The sequence below is a fragment of the Erythranthe guttata genome, chromosome 14 (genome assembly GCF_056151865.1).
Source record: "Erythranthe guttata isolate IM_541 chromosome 14, IM_541, whole genome shotgun sequence".
NCBI classification, from domain to species: domain Eukaryota; kingdom Viridiplantae; phylum Streptophyta; class Magnoliopsida; order Lamiales; family Phrymaceae; genus Erythranthe; species Erythranthe guttata.
The window spans coordinates 22,365,225-22,378,555 of NC_142546.1; the positions used below are offsets into that span (position 1 = coordinate 22,365,225).

The following is a 13,331-nucleotide window of genomic DNA, read 5'->3' on the forward strand; positions in this document are numbered from 1 at the left end:
TGGTATTTGTTTCTCCGAAATTTTAAATTATTTCGAAATAAAATCATAAATTTGTATATGATATTGTGAGGGTTAATTATTTTAAATTATTGATTTTGATTAACTTAAATTAATTTCATACTTACTAATTATACTAGTTAGTTAAATTGAGACAGCAAAAAATAGTTTCCACATTATACATTAATCATTATACAGTACACTAGAATAAACCAAGATTGGGCCTGATAACGGGCTGGGCTATTGCCTGTTCCGTTCTGAAAAATCTCCTCTTTTGTTGTTCTCATGTAGGATTGTAGCCCTGCATGGAAAAAGCCCTCCTCTTCTGCTGTCTTTCTAATGTCAAATTACTAAAAAAAACCAGGAATGTTTGGGTAATTACAACTATCCCTCAAATATGAATTTTCTTACACGTCTACTATAACGATGTCAAATTTAGTGGAATCTTCTAGATTATGTGGAATATTCTCTAGTTTGTACCCATTTTACCCCATTCGAGCTCCACGTTTTAAAACAAGATGATCATAAATGTGTCTATTTGATTGTAAACATCAGATTGTAGTACATCATAAATTACATTTTTGCAAAGAACGAGTACAAACTAGTGAACAAAGTAAATTATGTCAAATTTGATATCATAAGTAAGATGTGTAAGAAAATTCATAGTTAAAGAGGTGGTTGCATTACCCAAACATGAGAAATTTTTTCGTAATTTGACATAACATGGGAGGTGACGTAATTTACCATATATTATTATTGCATAACTGAAAAAAACAATTAATTGGTTTTATCAAAAAATAAAAAAAAATAAAAAACTAGCCCAAAGTCAACTAATATCCGTTAGTCTAAAAAGTGAAAAAAACAGAGCACGGACCAATAAATAATGCTCATATCCATCTCTAGAGAATCTATCTTAAGTTCACTTCAGTTGAAATGAAATATTTATTATATAAAAAGAAATAAATAAATAAATATAATTAGTTAGTCAAAAGATTAAATATGAAAATAAACTAAATTTATTGAAAAATATATGGAAACACACCAGTGTAAAAATTACACATATTTCTTTCATCTCATCTCACCTTCAAATCATACACACTTCACAAATTTATTACACACACACACACACTCACAGCACACTGACAAATTCAATAACAGAGGACAAATATTCGGAGGCTTGGACGCTTTGCATTCACCGATTGATTGGCAAGTGGTGGGCCCATCTCAAGACACTCCCAAACAAATTTGTATAAAGTATACAACACTAAGAAAATAGCAAATATATGGTCCATAATTTATGAAATATTATATTGCGTGCCCTCAGCACTCGGGCGTGAGCCTATGGTCCCGCTGCGAATCCCGACAGTAATCATAGAACTGGTAGTTCCTCTGGACCCAAGCCATTGCGGCGTACTGCTGTCGGCTCAGCCCAGTGGAGCCGGTCGGAGAACCGGTAGCCGGGCGGCAGGCGGAGCGGCCGTTAGCATTGCAGCCGGCTATCTTGAAATTGTTGTACCTTCCGTAAAAGGGCTGGTGATTGTAGTCGGCTTTGTACTTGCCATTCTCGGTTGCCCACGTGGACGCATCCCATATCGAACCGTACACCCACATCGGCCGCAACGGGAAGGTGGCATCGCTTTTCCTTGCGTACCTTCTTATTGGCACGTCATCCACAAAAAATCTGCACCATTAATTATTTTCCGCGTCATCACTATTGGACATATTAATATTAAATGATACATTTCACTAACAGTTTAAAAAAAATAATTTATATTTAATAAAAAAACTGACATAATTTCGGTAGGGTTCCAAAGGATGGCATAATTGTGAAAATCCTTAGTGGGGTCGAACCAAAGGTGAATCTGCATTTCACGACCGATAATATTACCGTCGCCGCTTCCTCTCACGTAAACGTTTGTTTGGAGCACGTAGGGTTTGCCCAGTGTCGTGCCGAGAAATTCGATATCTATCTCGTCGTGGTTACCCGGGTGCGCTTCGTTGTTCGAAAGCTGCCATTTTTACAAAAAAAAAAAAAAACTAATAAATATATTTTTAGTGCACATTAATTAATAATATAATGTGGATTAATTAAGTTCTCTTACATAGAGAGATGTAATAACTCCGGCAGTATAACCAGATTGGAGCTTGATAGCAGCCCCAAAATAACCCGACGAATACGGGTTCAGCGATTTGAATCCACTTCCTGCATCGTCGGTAAAATTACGTTAGGACAAAATGCAATATGCAAGAATGTAATATAATATAAAATAATATAATAATATATAGTACCTGAGCTTCGGTCGAGCCAAATAGTGAGTGCACCCTGGTCAACTCGTTGATGCTGAGGGCCCCAGAGATTTCTGTAACCCTGGTTGAACCCTATTGAGCCAATTCTGGAACTGGGGTAGTACCCTGGAGAAGGTGGGCCCCCCTGAGCATTACTCCTCAAAGGGAACAAGAAAATCATGAATATCAGAGAAAAATGGAGAGCCATGTTTGTCTGATATATCTATATATATGTATGTAAAAGAAACAGTATGTAGTACAGTATAGCTATCTGCGTGGAGATGATGAATGGTGTTATTGTTTAATTTGCTGCAATGATTGTGTATTGTATGGAAATGTAAGGGGGGTATAAATAAGAAGATAAATGTGGTGGGTCCCACCTGAAAAATATATATTTATATTATATAGTGTGTGATAAGGAGGTCTCCGTGTGAAGACAAAAGAAGAGGAAGAACAAGAAAATGAACAGTGTATGTATTATATTGTGATCATGTTTTCTTTATTTGCGGTTTAATTTAATGTTATTGTGTTTTCTGTAATGAAATAGGTGGCTTGTTGGTTAGGTTTGCTCAATTTGGAAGTTGCTGGAGAATATGGAAGTTGAGAAAAGTCGTTGGTCATAAATGAACAAATGTGGGGAATTATTTACATGTAAAAGTTCGAGTAATTATAAAACATGCATAAGTGTACTTCAACTCTTTTAACTAATTAAAAGTTAAGACAGATTAATGTACAACAGTACCAGATTAACAGTACTATTCTTTCATTATGAAAAGAAGGAAGATTAATTAGTTATCTGTTATATATAAGCTAATTGATACACGAATATTAATTAATTTGTTCCGTTTAGGTAAAAAAAAAAAATAGTGTTAGAAACCATTTATAACAAGTTGCAGTTTGAAATTAATGCATGACAAGAAATGGGCTAGTATTAATTCAATTTGTATATAGTATTCTTGACTTGCTGCAATTTATAAATTATAATCCGGGTACAGATAGTAGGTGTGCTAGTATTAATTATTAAATATTTTAGAGAGAATAAAATTAAATAACTTGATTAGTTGAAATATATATATTATAATTCATTGACAATATCAGCTACATTAATATAATATAAATATCAGATTGTACAACGTAAGCCAAGTCTTGTCCTTAATTTCCCGGGCTTCTTCAATGACAAGCTAGCATACAGTATTTGCCTAGTAGGTTTTGTTACATTTTGGTAAGTTATTAAAAAAAAAAAAAAAATAAAAAAAAAAAAGAGGCCAAATTAAAGATGAATAATTAGCAACCCGCACCAAGTAATGATATTCAACAAATATGATTTTATTTTTTTCGTTATATTTTTTTCGAATTAGACGAGTTATCAACTGAACTATACACCACATTATACCCACTAATCAATTATCGAAATAAAAGAAAAACTTCATATTAACCAATTCAATAATTTGTGACATATTGAAATGGTGTAGATGAAATGTGAATTAATTGGGCTTGTGACCTTACATAAAGTATAGGACTTGTCATAGAAAAAAAAATGAAGTATGGGAAACATGTTACCAGTGTCGTGTGTTTTCTGCGAAAGACGACACATATCCTCGTTTCAGGTCTAGTAAATCAGTTACCCATATCATTCTTCTATCCATTTTTATTGTGTCGTCACATTTAATTATCAATATATCGAAAATATTACAATTAATGAATGAATGCAGTTGAAAATTGAAATGATATGAGATTGTCAGTCTTGATTATTAATTAAGGGTTCATGAACATGTATTAGAATAGTGTCATTTCGTTTATGGCATTGGTCTTTTCTCATATTTTGGCTGCAATAATTAATTATAAATTTAGAAAAACACACATATTATATAGAAATTAAATTTTGTTACATATGTCAACCAGTTACAGTAGAATGAAACTGGGAAAATGTCAACAAATTAAAGATCTAATATTGAATATTGATTATATAAAAACTTGTTGAGAAGTGGTAGGAGCACACTTTCTTGAATTTGTTAAAATAGAACACATTTAATTTTCTGCCATTGACTTCAATTATGAGCAGCCTCAATAAGTCTGACTCACATATAATTAATTGGTACTGTAGCAGTAATAAAGAAAAGAATACTTAGGTATACCATTTTCTATTTTCTATTTTATTTTTAAGTATGGTAAGTCCAAAATGATGTCACTTCCAAATATAAAATACATTTTGATTCATAACAATGTCGTCGAGCAATACTAAAGATTTATGCATAGTCAATCTTCCCTAACAATGAATTATATTTCTCCTTTTGGATTATCTCAGTGTACTTTTTTTTAATATATATATTCTTTTTGAAGATCATCCATTTTATATATAGTTGTATTCGAATCTTTGTTATGTATAAAAGGAACAAATGAATAGCAACATGGGTAACTTTAATGTTATTTTTGTAATGTTGTTCCTCACTTATTTTAAATTAAGGACCGGTGATTAAATTTCACGATTAAATATTTTAATAATGTGTAATTTTATTTGTTATTATAATTTTTTTTTCTTCATATATTTACTAGGATGCACGGGGATAATTTCTAGTAAATGATAAAATCATGGTTGTTCAACGTTATGATTAGGGTTTGATTCACGTTCTCACCTCATTGATTCGATTCTTCAAATAGACAGTTTTAAATTTTTACATACTCGATCACATCATTTTTTGGTGTTTTTTTACGAGTCAACCGGTTTATTACGATTTAAAATATGTTTTATTTTCGACATTGAAAAGAAATTTGGCCATCCATTTGAAATAAGTACAAGTAAGCAAAAGTAGCGGTGGTAAACGAGCCGGGCCGACTCAAAAAAAACTCGAATTCGGACTCGATTTTTCGAGCTCGAGCTCAAGCCAGAGTTTAATTGTTCTTGAGCTCACGAGCCGGCTCGAGCCAAAAAAGAACGAACTCGACGAGCTCGAGCTCGACCTGTCAAAAGAGGCGAGCTCAGCTCGTTCACACCCTTAACTGCAGAAGAATCGTCTAAAATTATATAATCAAACAAAATTTGGAACTTAAAATAGAACACTTAACCAGCACTGAAAACATTAATGGTAATAATAATTAAAAAAACATTAAATTTTATAGGGTAAAAAAGCTTGAAGCTAAGTATGGCGATCTCAACCTATTCAATTTTAAGTTTGATGCAATAATATGTTGTACGGATGCAGTATTATGAACTATAGCATAAATATTAAAATAATTAATCAAAATGATTAGTTTGGTGGGCAATAACTTTCAAAATATATTATTAATATATTCTTCTTCTCTTTCACAAGCAACAGCTTATAAAATAGAGTTAGAGACAAAAGGGTTTCATTCAACTTTGTCGATCGGGTTAAGTACATACTGTGGCCTACGTGATCGTATTTATATTTCCATTAATATTCGGCCTTTCTGCCGACACTTTCCAATCCCTCCGCCCACCAATTTCGGCTCTATTTTTACTATCTGTCGGCATTTTTCAACTATATATCTACAGTATACACAGATTTTTCTTTACATTTATAATTGTTGATGTAACGCATGGAATTTTCTAGCTTATAAGTTATAACTTACAAATTAAAATCACCCAACGAATTTTCCCCCTTAATTAGTGGAATGTTGAAATTACATATATAAATTAAAAATAATTAGTATATGTTTAAGCAAAGTCTTACCATATTAATTATATTTTGGCTTCCAGCATCAGTGCCATAAAACATGCCTTATGAAAATGTTAGTATTGTCCAAGAAACTAATTTGTAAATCAAGATTTTATTAAATCTCTATGAATACAACATGTTGACATTTTTGACATACTTTCACATCAATCATAAACAAGGTTCCATTTTTCTATGATGAGATTAATGGTTAATTATCCAGTAATAAATTTATTGAAACTAATTAATCATGAACATTATAGTAGGTGGCCATTGCTTGATTAATACAAATATATATATATATATATATATATTTATATAAATATAGGAGTACCCTACCGAGGAATGGAACAGTGTTAATGAATAAGATGTAGGACAAAATCCCAACCTTAAAATCCCAAGAGAGGTTCAATTTTTTTGTACTTAAAAATTTATGTGCATCATATCAAAGACTGAGATCTTTTGACCCTAGCTCTATATGAGAAAAAAAAACTCATAAATGCCTTAAAAAAAAGTCAAAAATAATATATATATACTATACTTTGTTGGGGAAAGACTTATAAGTATGTGAAGAATATTAATTTCTGATGTGATGAGTTGTAGATTTTAGACTATTTCTAGTTCACAGTTACTGTGTGTTATTAGTTTAAGCAACCGACCATGCCCCACGCAAGGGTATGGGCTAGCTGGAAGAAGAAAACATTAGGTATTGGTAAAAATAGGAATTCTTTTATTTATGTAAATATTGCTAGAAGAATAAGGAAAAAGAGTTCAAAATTCATATCATGTATGCCAAGTATTAAATTGAACTTGAAAATGAGCAATATATATGGCAATAGTGCACAAAATAATGAGATTTTTTTTTTTCATATTGCAAAGTGCAAAACGGACTTAAATTCAGGCGGCAAAGTGCATTTAACCAATATAGGGGTGTAAACGAGCCGAATTTGGCTGTTTTGGTGAGCTCGAGCTCTTCAAGTATTGTTTTTTCTGAGCTTGACCTGTATTGTTTTGTTAATATTATAATTCGAAAATTATTATCATAAATTATAATAAAAAAATTCAAAATAAAAAAAATGATATGTAATATTATTTTTTAAATTATTTATATTAATTATATTTAAAATAAAAATAAGAGTAAAAAGCAGTTTACCCCCTAAATTAAAGCCCGTTTTGCACTTTGCCCCCCAAACAAAAAAAATTTGCACGTTTTTACCTGAACTCGTTAATTCATTGCACGGTGCCTCCTAAAAGGAATATTCCGGTAATTTTGACGGAAATATGACTACACGTGTATTGCACATGAGATTTGCAGGGGCAAATTGGTCACTCCCTTACATTATATATTTTAATATTTAAAATAAAATAATAATAATAATAAATAAATAAAAAAGAAAAAGAACAAAAATGAGTTGTCATCCACTCATCCCGTAGACCACCATGGCACCACCATTGAAGCAGTCTTGCAGCAGCTGCTGGACTTTCTCCATTTCTTCTTCATCTTTCGTTTTTTTTTCTTTTCTTTCTTTCAATTTTTTTTTGTCCCTTTCTTTTCCCTGATTCTAAATCTTTTTTTTTTTTTTTGAGAACAACAATTTATCAATTCAACAACGACGATCAATTATAAGGAAGATAATAAACAACAAGCTAAGAACCTCGAATTCAGAACGATGGAATATTAAAATCTGAAGAGACGACCCAAACTTAAATCTTCTTTCGTTTGTTTTTTTTCTTATTTTCTTTCAATTTCTTTTTCTCCCTTTATTTTCCCTGATTCTAATTCTTCTTTCTCGTTCATCACTTAGTCTCCGTAATCCAGTTCCCACAGATTCCGCCGCCGCGATTAACCTGAACAACTTCACCACAACAACCGAGAACCGACTCCGACAACGAGACCCACCCCCAAATCCCAGCCCACAACCTCCCACCATCCCATTGCGAAACGACTACGTTTTGACGCCGACGACGAGGCTAATGGATTAATTCCGCTAGTGTCGCTATAAAATCCGGATCGGTGGTTATCGCACTGATGGTGTCGGCATACGAAGGTTGAGACTTTGGAGACCCGAAAATTTCGATTGGGTTATTCCAAATCATTGTCACCTTCACCTATGGCCGTGAAGGGAGGAGTGAGGCTGCCGGTCGTCGGAAAATTAAGGGACTTGTTGAAATGAGAGTGTTCGGTTCTTTGGATTGGGGGATGAGTTGGATTTGGGTGGTGTGGGCGACGGATGACTGAGTTATTTAATTTTTTTTTTCTTTTTTTTTTTTTTTTAATAATTAATTTATAATTAACATATAAGATGTAAGTGAAGGGACAAATTTACCCTTCAAATCTCACGTGCATCGCACATGTTTTAACATTCTGGTCAAAATTGCCGGAAAATTGAGTTTAGGGGGCACCGTGCAACGAATTAACGAGTTAAGGTAAAAACTTGCAAATTTTTTTTGTTTGGGGGGTAAAGTGCAAATCGACCCTTAATTTAGGGGGCAAACTGCTTTTTACTCTAAAAATAAAAAGCTCGCGAGCTCATGAACAACTAAAAATGAGCTCGGATTCGACTCGTCAGAGAGATCGAGCTCGCAAGATAAAAAAATTCGAGTTTTCGAGCCTCCTAAGCTCATTTACACCCCTTAACCAATATAATAAAATAATACTCCATTTGTTCCACAATAATTGTCTATTTTTAAAAATATTTTTGTTCCATATTATCTGTCACTTTTGATTTCCAATACTGCATTAAATGCATTTTTACTGTTTTAACCTTATTAATGCATCTCTAAACATTAATTATCTCTTATAAATCATTAAATGATAAAGATTGTTTAAGTCATTTTTATGTGATTTTCCTAAAATCAAGCTACATTTATTGAATTTTTGTGAAAAGTAAAAAACGACACCTATTTAGGAACGGAAGTAGGTGGTAACATATTAAAAAAAGAAGATAGTATAATTTGTATTCCCATGATAGTTGGGCCATGGGCTAGAGATTAGTAAACATGGTCCAGGCCCAGCTCTGGTGGTAATTAAACGAGGCCTTGTAAAATTGAGTAAACCATGGGCTTATTATTAATTGGTTTCCGCAAAGGGTGGTGATATACGCAGGCCAAATTAAACATTCAGGCATTTTTTTACCATGGTTTTTTACCTTTTTACCATAAGTATTTACCTTTTGTACTATTCCTACCAAATCCTATAAAAAAAGAAAACTCAACATTCAAAGTGAAAAATTTCAGATATTCAACAATTTTTGCGATGGATCCAAACAACTTAGACCCGAATGTAAGTTTTTCATTTTTTTCCCGAAAATTCATCTACTCGTGCGAATTTACGTGAGCACTTGCCAAGTGCTCGTGTAAATTCACACGAGTAGATGAATTTTATTTTTTATTCATGTGCTCGTGTGAATTTACGCGAGCACTTGCCAAGTGCTCGCGTAAATTCACACGAGCACAAGAACATTTTTTTTTTTTTTTTTAATTAGCTCGTGTGATTTCACACGAGCAGAGGAGGTTTGCTCGTGTGAAATCACACGAGCAGAACGTCTCTGTTCGTGTGAAATCACACGAGCACCACAATTTTTTTTTTTTTTTTTTTTTTAATAGTTTTATTCTTTAGTTTTATAATTTGCTAATTACATTAATATAAAAACAGGAAGTATACATAGATGTGGATGAAGATATTGAAACATTCGAGCTACATGATTTCAGTGAATTTTTCACAATTTCGACTGCATTTGATAGTAAAGATGCACTAGTCGAGTGGGCGATGAATATGGCCATCAGTCATGGACATGAGATTAGGCGACAGTCTTACCACGAGGGCCGACAATATTTGACTTGCAAAAGAGCCTATAAGAGTCGAGGAAAAAATGCAGAGGTCGAAACAAGCCGGAAGTCCGGTTCAATAAAGTGTAAATGCCCTTTTGCGCTATGGGGTAAAGAGGGTCGTGATGGATTATGGCGCCTTACCATCAAAAATGGCAAGCACAATCATAATCCTCATAAATATCCACAAGGACTACGGTCGCTAAGTCGCCTGACTGAAGAGCAACGAGAAGTGACAAAGATACTGAAAAAGAGCCATGTGAAGCCGAAGGAAATTTTGCATCATCTGAGGCAGATGAATCCGGATACGGCTGCGTCCTTGAGAGAAGTGTACAATGAATCACAGAAAATTAGACGAGAGGAAATGAAAGGAAAAACAGTTATACAACATCTGTGGCACGAACTAAGTGAGAGTGGATACAGCAAATGGCATCGAACAAATCCAGCTGGTGATACAGTGCAAGACGTTATGTTTGCGCACCCTGATTCAATAAAGCTTTTGCAGTTATTTCCATACGTCATCCTGATGGATTGCACGTACAAGACTAACAGGTAATAATTATTTAAATGTGTATTACATTTATTATATATATATATATATATATATATATATATATATATATATATATGTAAGAGTTGACTAAATTATAATTACCTTCATGTAGATATGAAATGCCTCTTTTGGAGATCATTGGGGTTACTCCCGTGGGAAGGAACTTCACTATTGCCGTTGCTTTTATGTCACGTGAAGATGGGGACACTTATGCATGGACATTGCGATGTTTGCGAGACATATTACCAATCGGGAAAGAACCAGAAGTGATACTGACAGATCGTGAGCTGGGCCTACTGAAAGCATTGCCAAACGTGTTTCCACATTCGCATCACATGTTATGTTTATATCACATAAACAGAAACGTTGAGGCAAACGCGTCAAAATTCTTGGGTAACACCAAGTTGGGTGTACTGTTCCGGAGGACGGTGTGGGCAAAGTTAGTCGAATCTGAGACTGAGGAAGAATACGAATGCAACTATAGAGAGATAGTTAGTTTGTACGGGCAATATCCGAAGCTGATAACTTACATCAATGAAACGTGGTTGATTTATAAGGAGAGATTTGTTAAGTGTTGGACCAACAACATCGTTCATTTCGGTAACACGACGACTAACAGGTATATAAATTGATTTTACTATAAACTCGTTACGTACAATCTTTTATACACATGTTACATTTATTCATTATTTGAGTGTTTTCTCGAAACAGAGTAGAGAGTGCACATCGTGCATCGAAGCGTTGGATCCAAACATCGACTGGAGCTATGGATACAGTTCAAAATGCACTAGATGCGCAAGTTGACCTTCAAATTAATGAATTGAAGGTGGAAAATGAAAGCAGTAGAACAGTCAGGATGTACAGTACTTCACTGTCGTGCTTCGGTGCTTTGGTATGTAACGTATCACACAAAGCACTGGACCTGTTGGATAAAGAGTACGAAAAATTAGAAAATAATCCGGATAGTTGCAACTGTTACCTAAGTCGAACCCACGGACTCCCGTGTGCGTGTATGATTGCAGTTAAAATTGCTGAGGGAGATACTTTTTATCCGCAACAGTTACATCCATTCTGGAGAACGTTGGTTGTCGAGCCAAAGTCGGATCCATGGGAGGACGAGGAGGAACCGTTTGATCGCACATGCGTTTACGTTTACGTTTACGTTTAAAAAAAAAAAATAAAAAAAAAAAAAAGATTACGTGGAAATACGCTCGTGCGTTTTCACACGCACAGAGGCGTTCTGCACGTGTGTTTTCACACGAGCAGAACACCTCTGTTCGTGTGAAAACGCACGAGCAGAGAAAAAAATTATTTTTTTTTTTTTTTTTTTATTTTTTAAATCCCGTTAATACTAAATAACTTCGTTCGATACAACATAATTATAATCCGTACAAATAACTAAATAACTTCGTTCGATACAACATAATTATAATCCGTACAAATAACTAAATAACTAAATACGGGCAAATAAGAAATATCCGCAAATCCAAAATGAAACATCCGTACAAAAAACTAAATTCGAAAACAAACAACAAATCACAACACACGAATACCAATTGTCAGGTGCAAAAAATCCGAAACTAATACACAAATAGATAACATGTCCTACTGTCCACCCCTCGACCCCCGACCCCGAGTCCTCGGACCTCCCCCGCGACCTCTCCTAGGTAAGAGACGCAAATAGTGGGCATGTGGCGTCAACAAGTCCCTCAACTGCGGCTGAATGCTCAGGAATGCCTCTGCTGCGTCGTCACCAGTCAAACCGAACACGATCGGAACTAAGAGCCGAGCTATATCGTTGGCGAACGGCTGGTCTGGCGGCACCGCAGCAACAACCCGTTCTGCAGGCGGAACTCTATCAGGGTTGCTAATGAACCGGTGCGTCCGCTCGATGTACCACTTCATGTACTCCTCGGCAACTGTTTCCGGCGGCCAGGCTTCAGGGTATTGCGACAGGTCAATGAAGTTGGCGTACTCGTTCTGCCACATGCCGCCAGGAGCGTGGAAAGTGACTTTGTATCCCGCGCCAAACAAGCCGCGGTTATGTGGCAAGTTCGATTCAATTATCGGGAAAGGAATAGTCTGGACTCTTCCAAACTGCCGCAACGCTCGGTCGGGCATGTACGGCTCCACTATATCCATGAACTGTATCGTGCCGTAATACATGCTCCGAGGGTGTAAGTAATGTGCACCGGTACCATACGGGGTCCAACAAACCTAAGCATATTTTAAACTAATTAGAAAAATCCGTAACTCTACTATAGACATAATTAGAAAAATTATTACTCACATCTCTTTCGGTCATGGCGTCGAGTATTTTCCGGTATTCCTGCAGCGTGGTTTTATTGCCTCCACCATGGGCCCACCTTCTGCATCGAGGCTCAAACTCGGCATATGAACGGGAAAGAGGTGGTCGAAAGCAGGGGAAATGCTCAAAGATCCAGCACTGAAAACAAACACCAATGAATAAATAAATAAAATAGAAGTTTAAATAAATAAATAATTACTAATAAATAATTACACGTACCAGAAGGAGAATAACACATCCACAGAGACTGTTCATCCCAGCGCGGGTGGCAATACCCAATTGGCGGTACATGTTTGCTAAGCATGCCGAAGCCCACGAATACTTGCCGACATTATCGAGATCGTTGGTAAAATGGATCCACCACGGCTTCATGTTACACCCTGTTTTGTCTACAAACAAAACAGACCCAAGCAGAAACATCAAGTAGCCCTTCATCTTCTTCTCGTCTGTGGCGGAGGGAAGGGTCAACTGATCTCTCACCTTAACCCAACCAACTCCCTTGTTTCGAAACATGTCATTGGTGTCCATCAGACCGAGACCCAATACAGATGCAAGACTCTGTGAGCACTCTTCTACCGGGCGAATTTCAGAAACTGCTGGTCCGTCCAGCCGCAACCCCATGATGAAAGCGACATCGTGGAGCGTGATCGTCATCTCGCCCCATGGCATGTGGAAACTGTTCGTCTCC

General features: G+C 35.4%; 2 protein-coding genes across 2 annotated transcripts; one reads left to right on the forward strand and one right to left on the reverse strand.

Moving 5' to 3' along the window:
- Positions 1-997: 997 nt before the first annotated feature.
- On the reverse strand, positions 998-2,609 carry LOC105959107 (putative xyloglucan endotransglucosylase/hydrolase protein 32). Its single transcript, XM_012983140.2, has 4 exons — positions 2,287-2,609; positions 2,100-2,200; positions 1,789-2,006; positions 998-1,678 (listed from the first exon to the last, which is right to left on the reverse strand). Exons 1-4 carry the CDS (start codon positions 2,489-2,491, stop codon positions 1,318-1,320), a joined length of 885 nt encoding a protein of 294 aa, XP_012838594.2. The 5' UTR covers positions 2,492-2,609; the 3' UTR covers positions 998-1,317.
- Positions 2,610-9,210: 6,601 nt separating this feature from the next.
- LOC148765457 (uncharacterized) lies at positions 9,211-10,338 on the forward strand. Its single transcript, XM_088812812.1, has 2 exons — positions 9,211-9,237; positions 9,610-10,338. The coding sequence occupies exons 1-2, from the start codon at positions 9,211-9,213 to the stop codon at positions 10,336-10,338; spliced, it is 756 nt and encodes a 251-aa protein (XP_088668938.1).
- Positions 10,339-13,331: the final 2,993 nt, after the last annotated feature.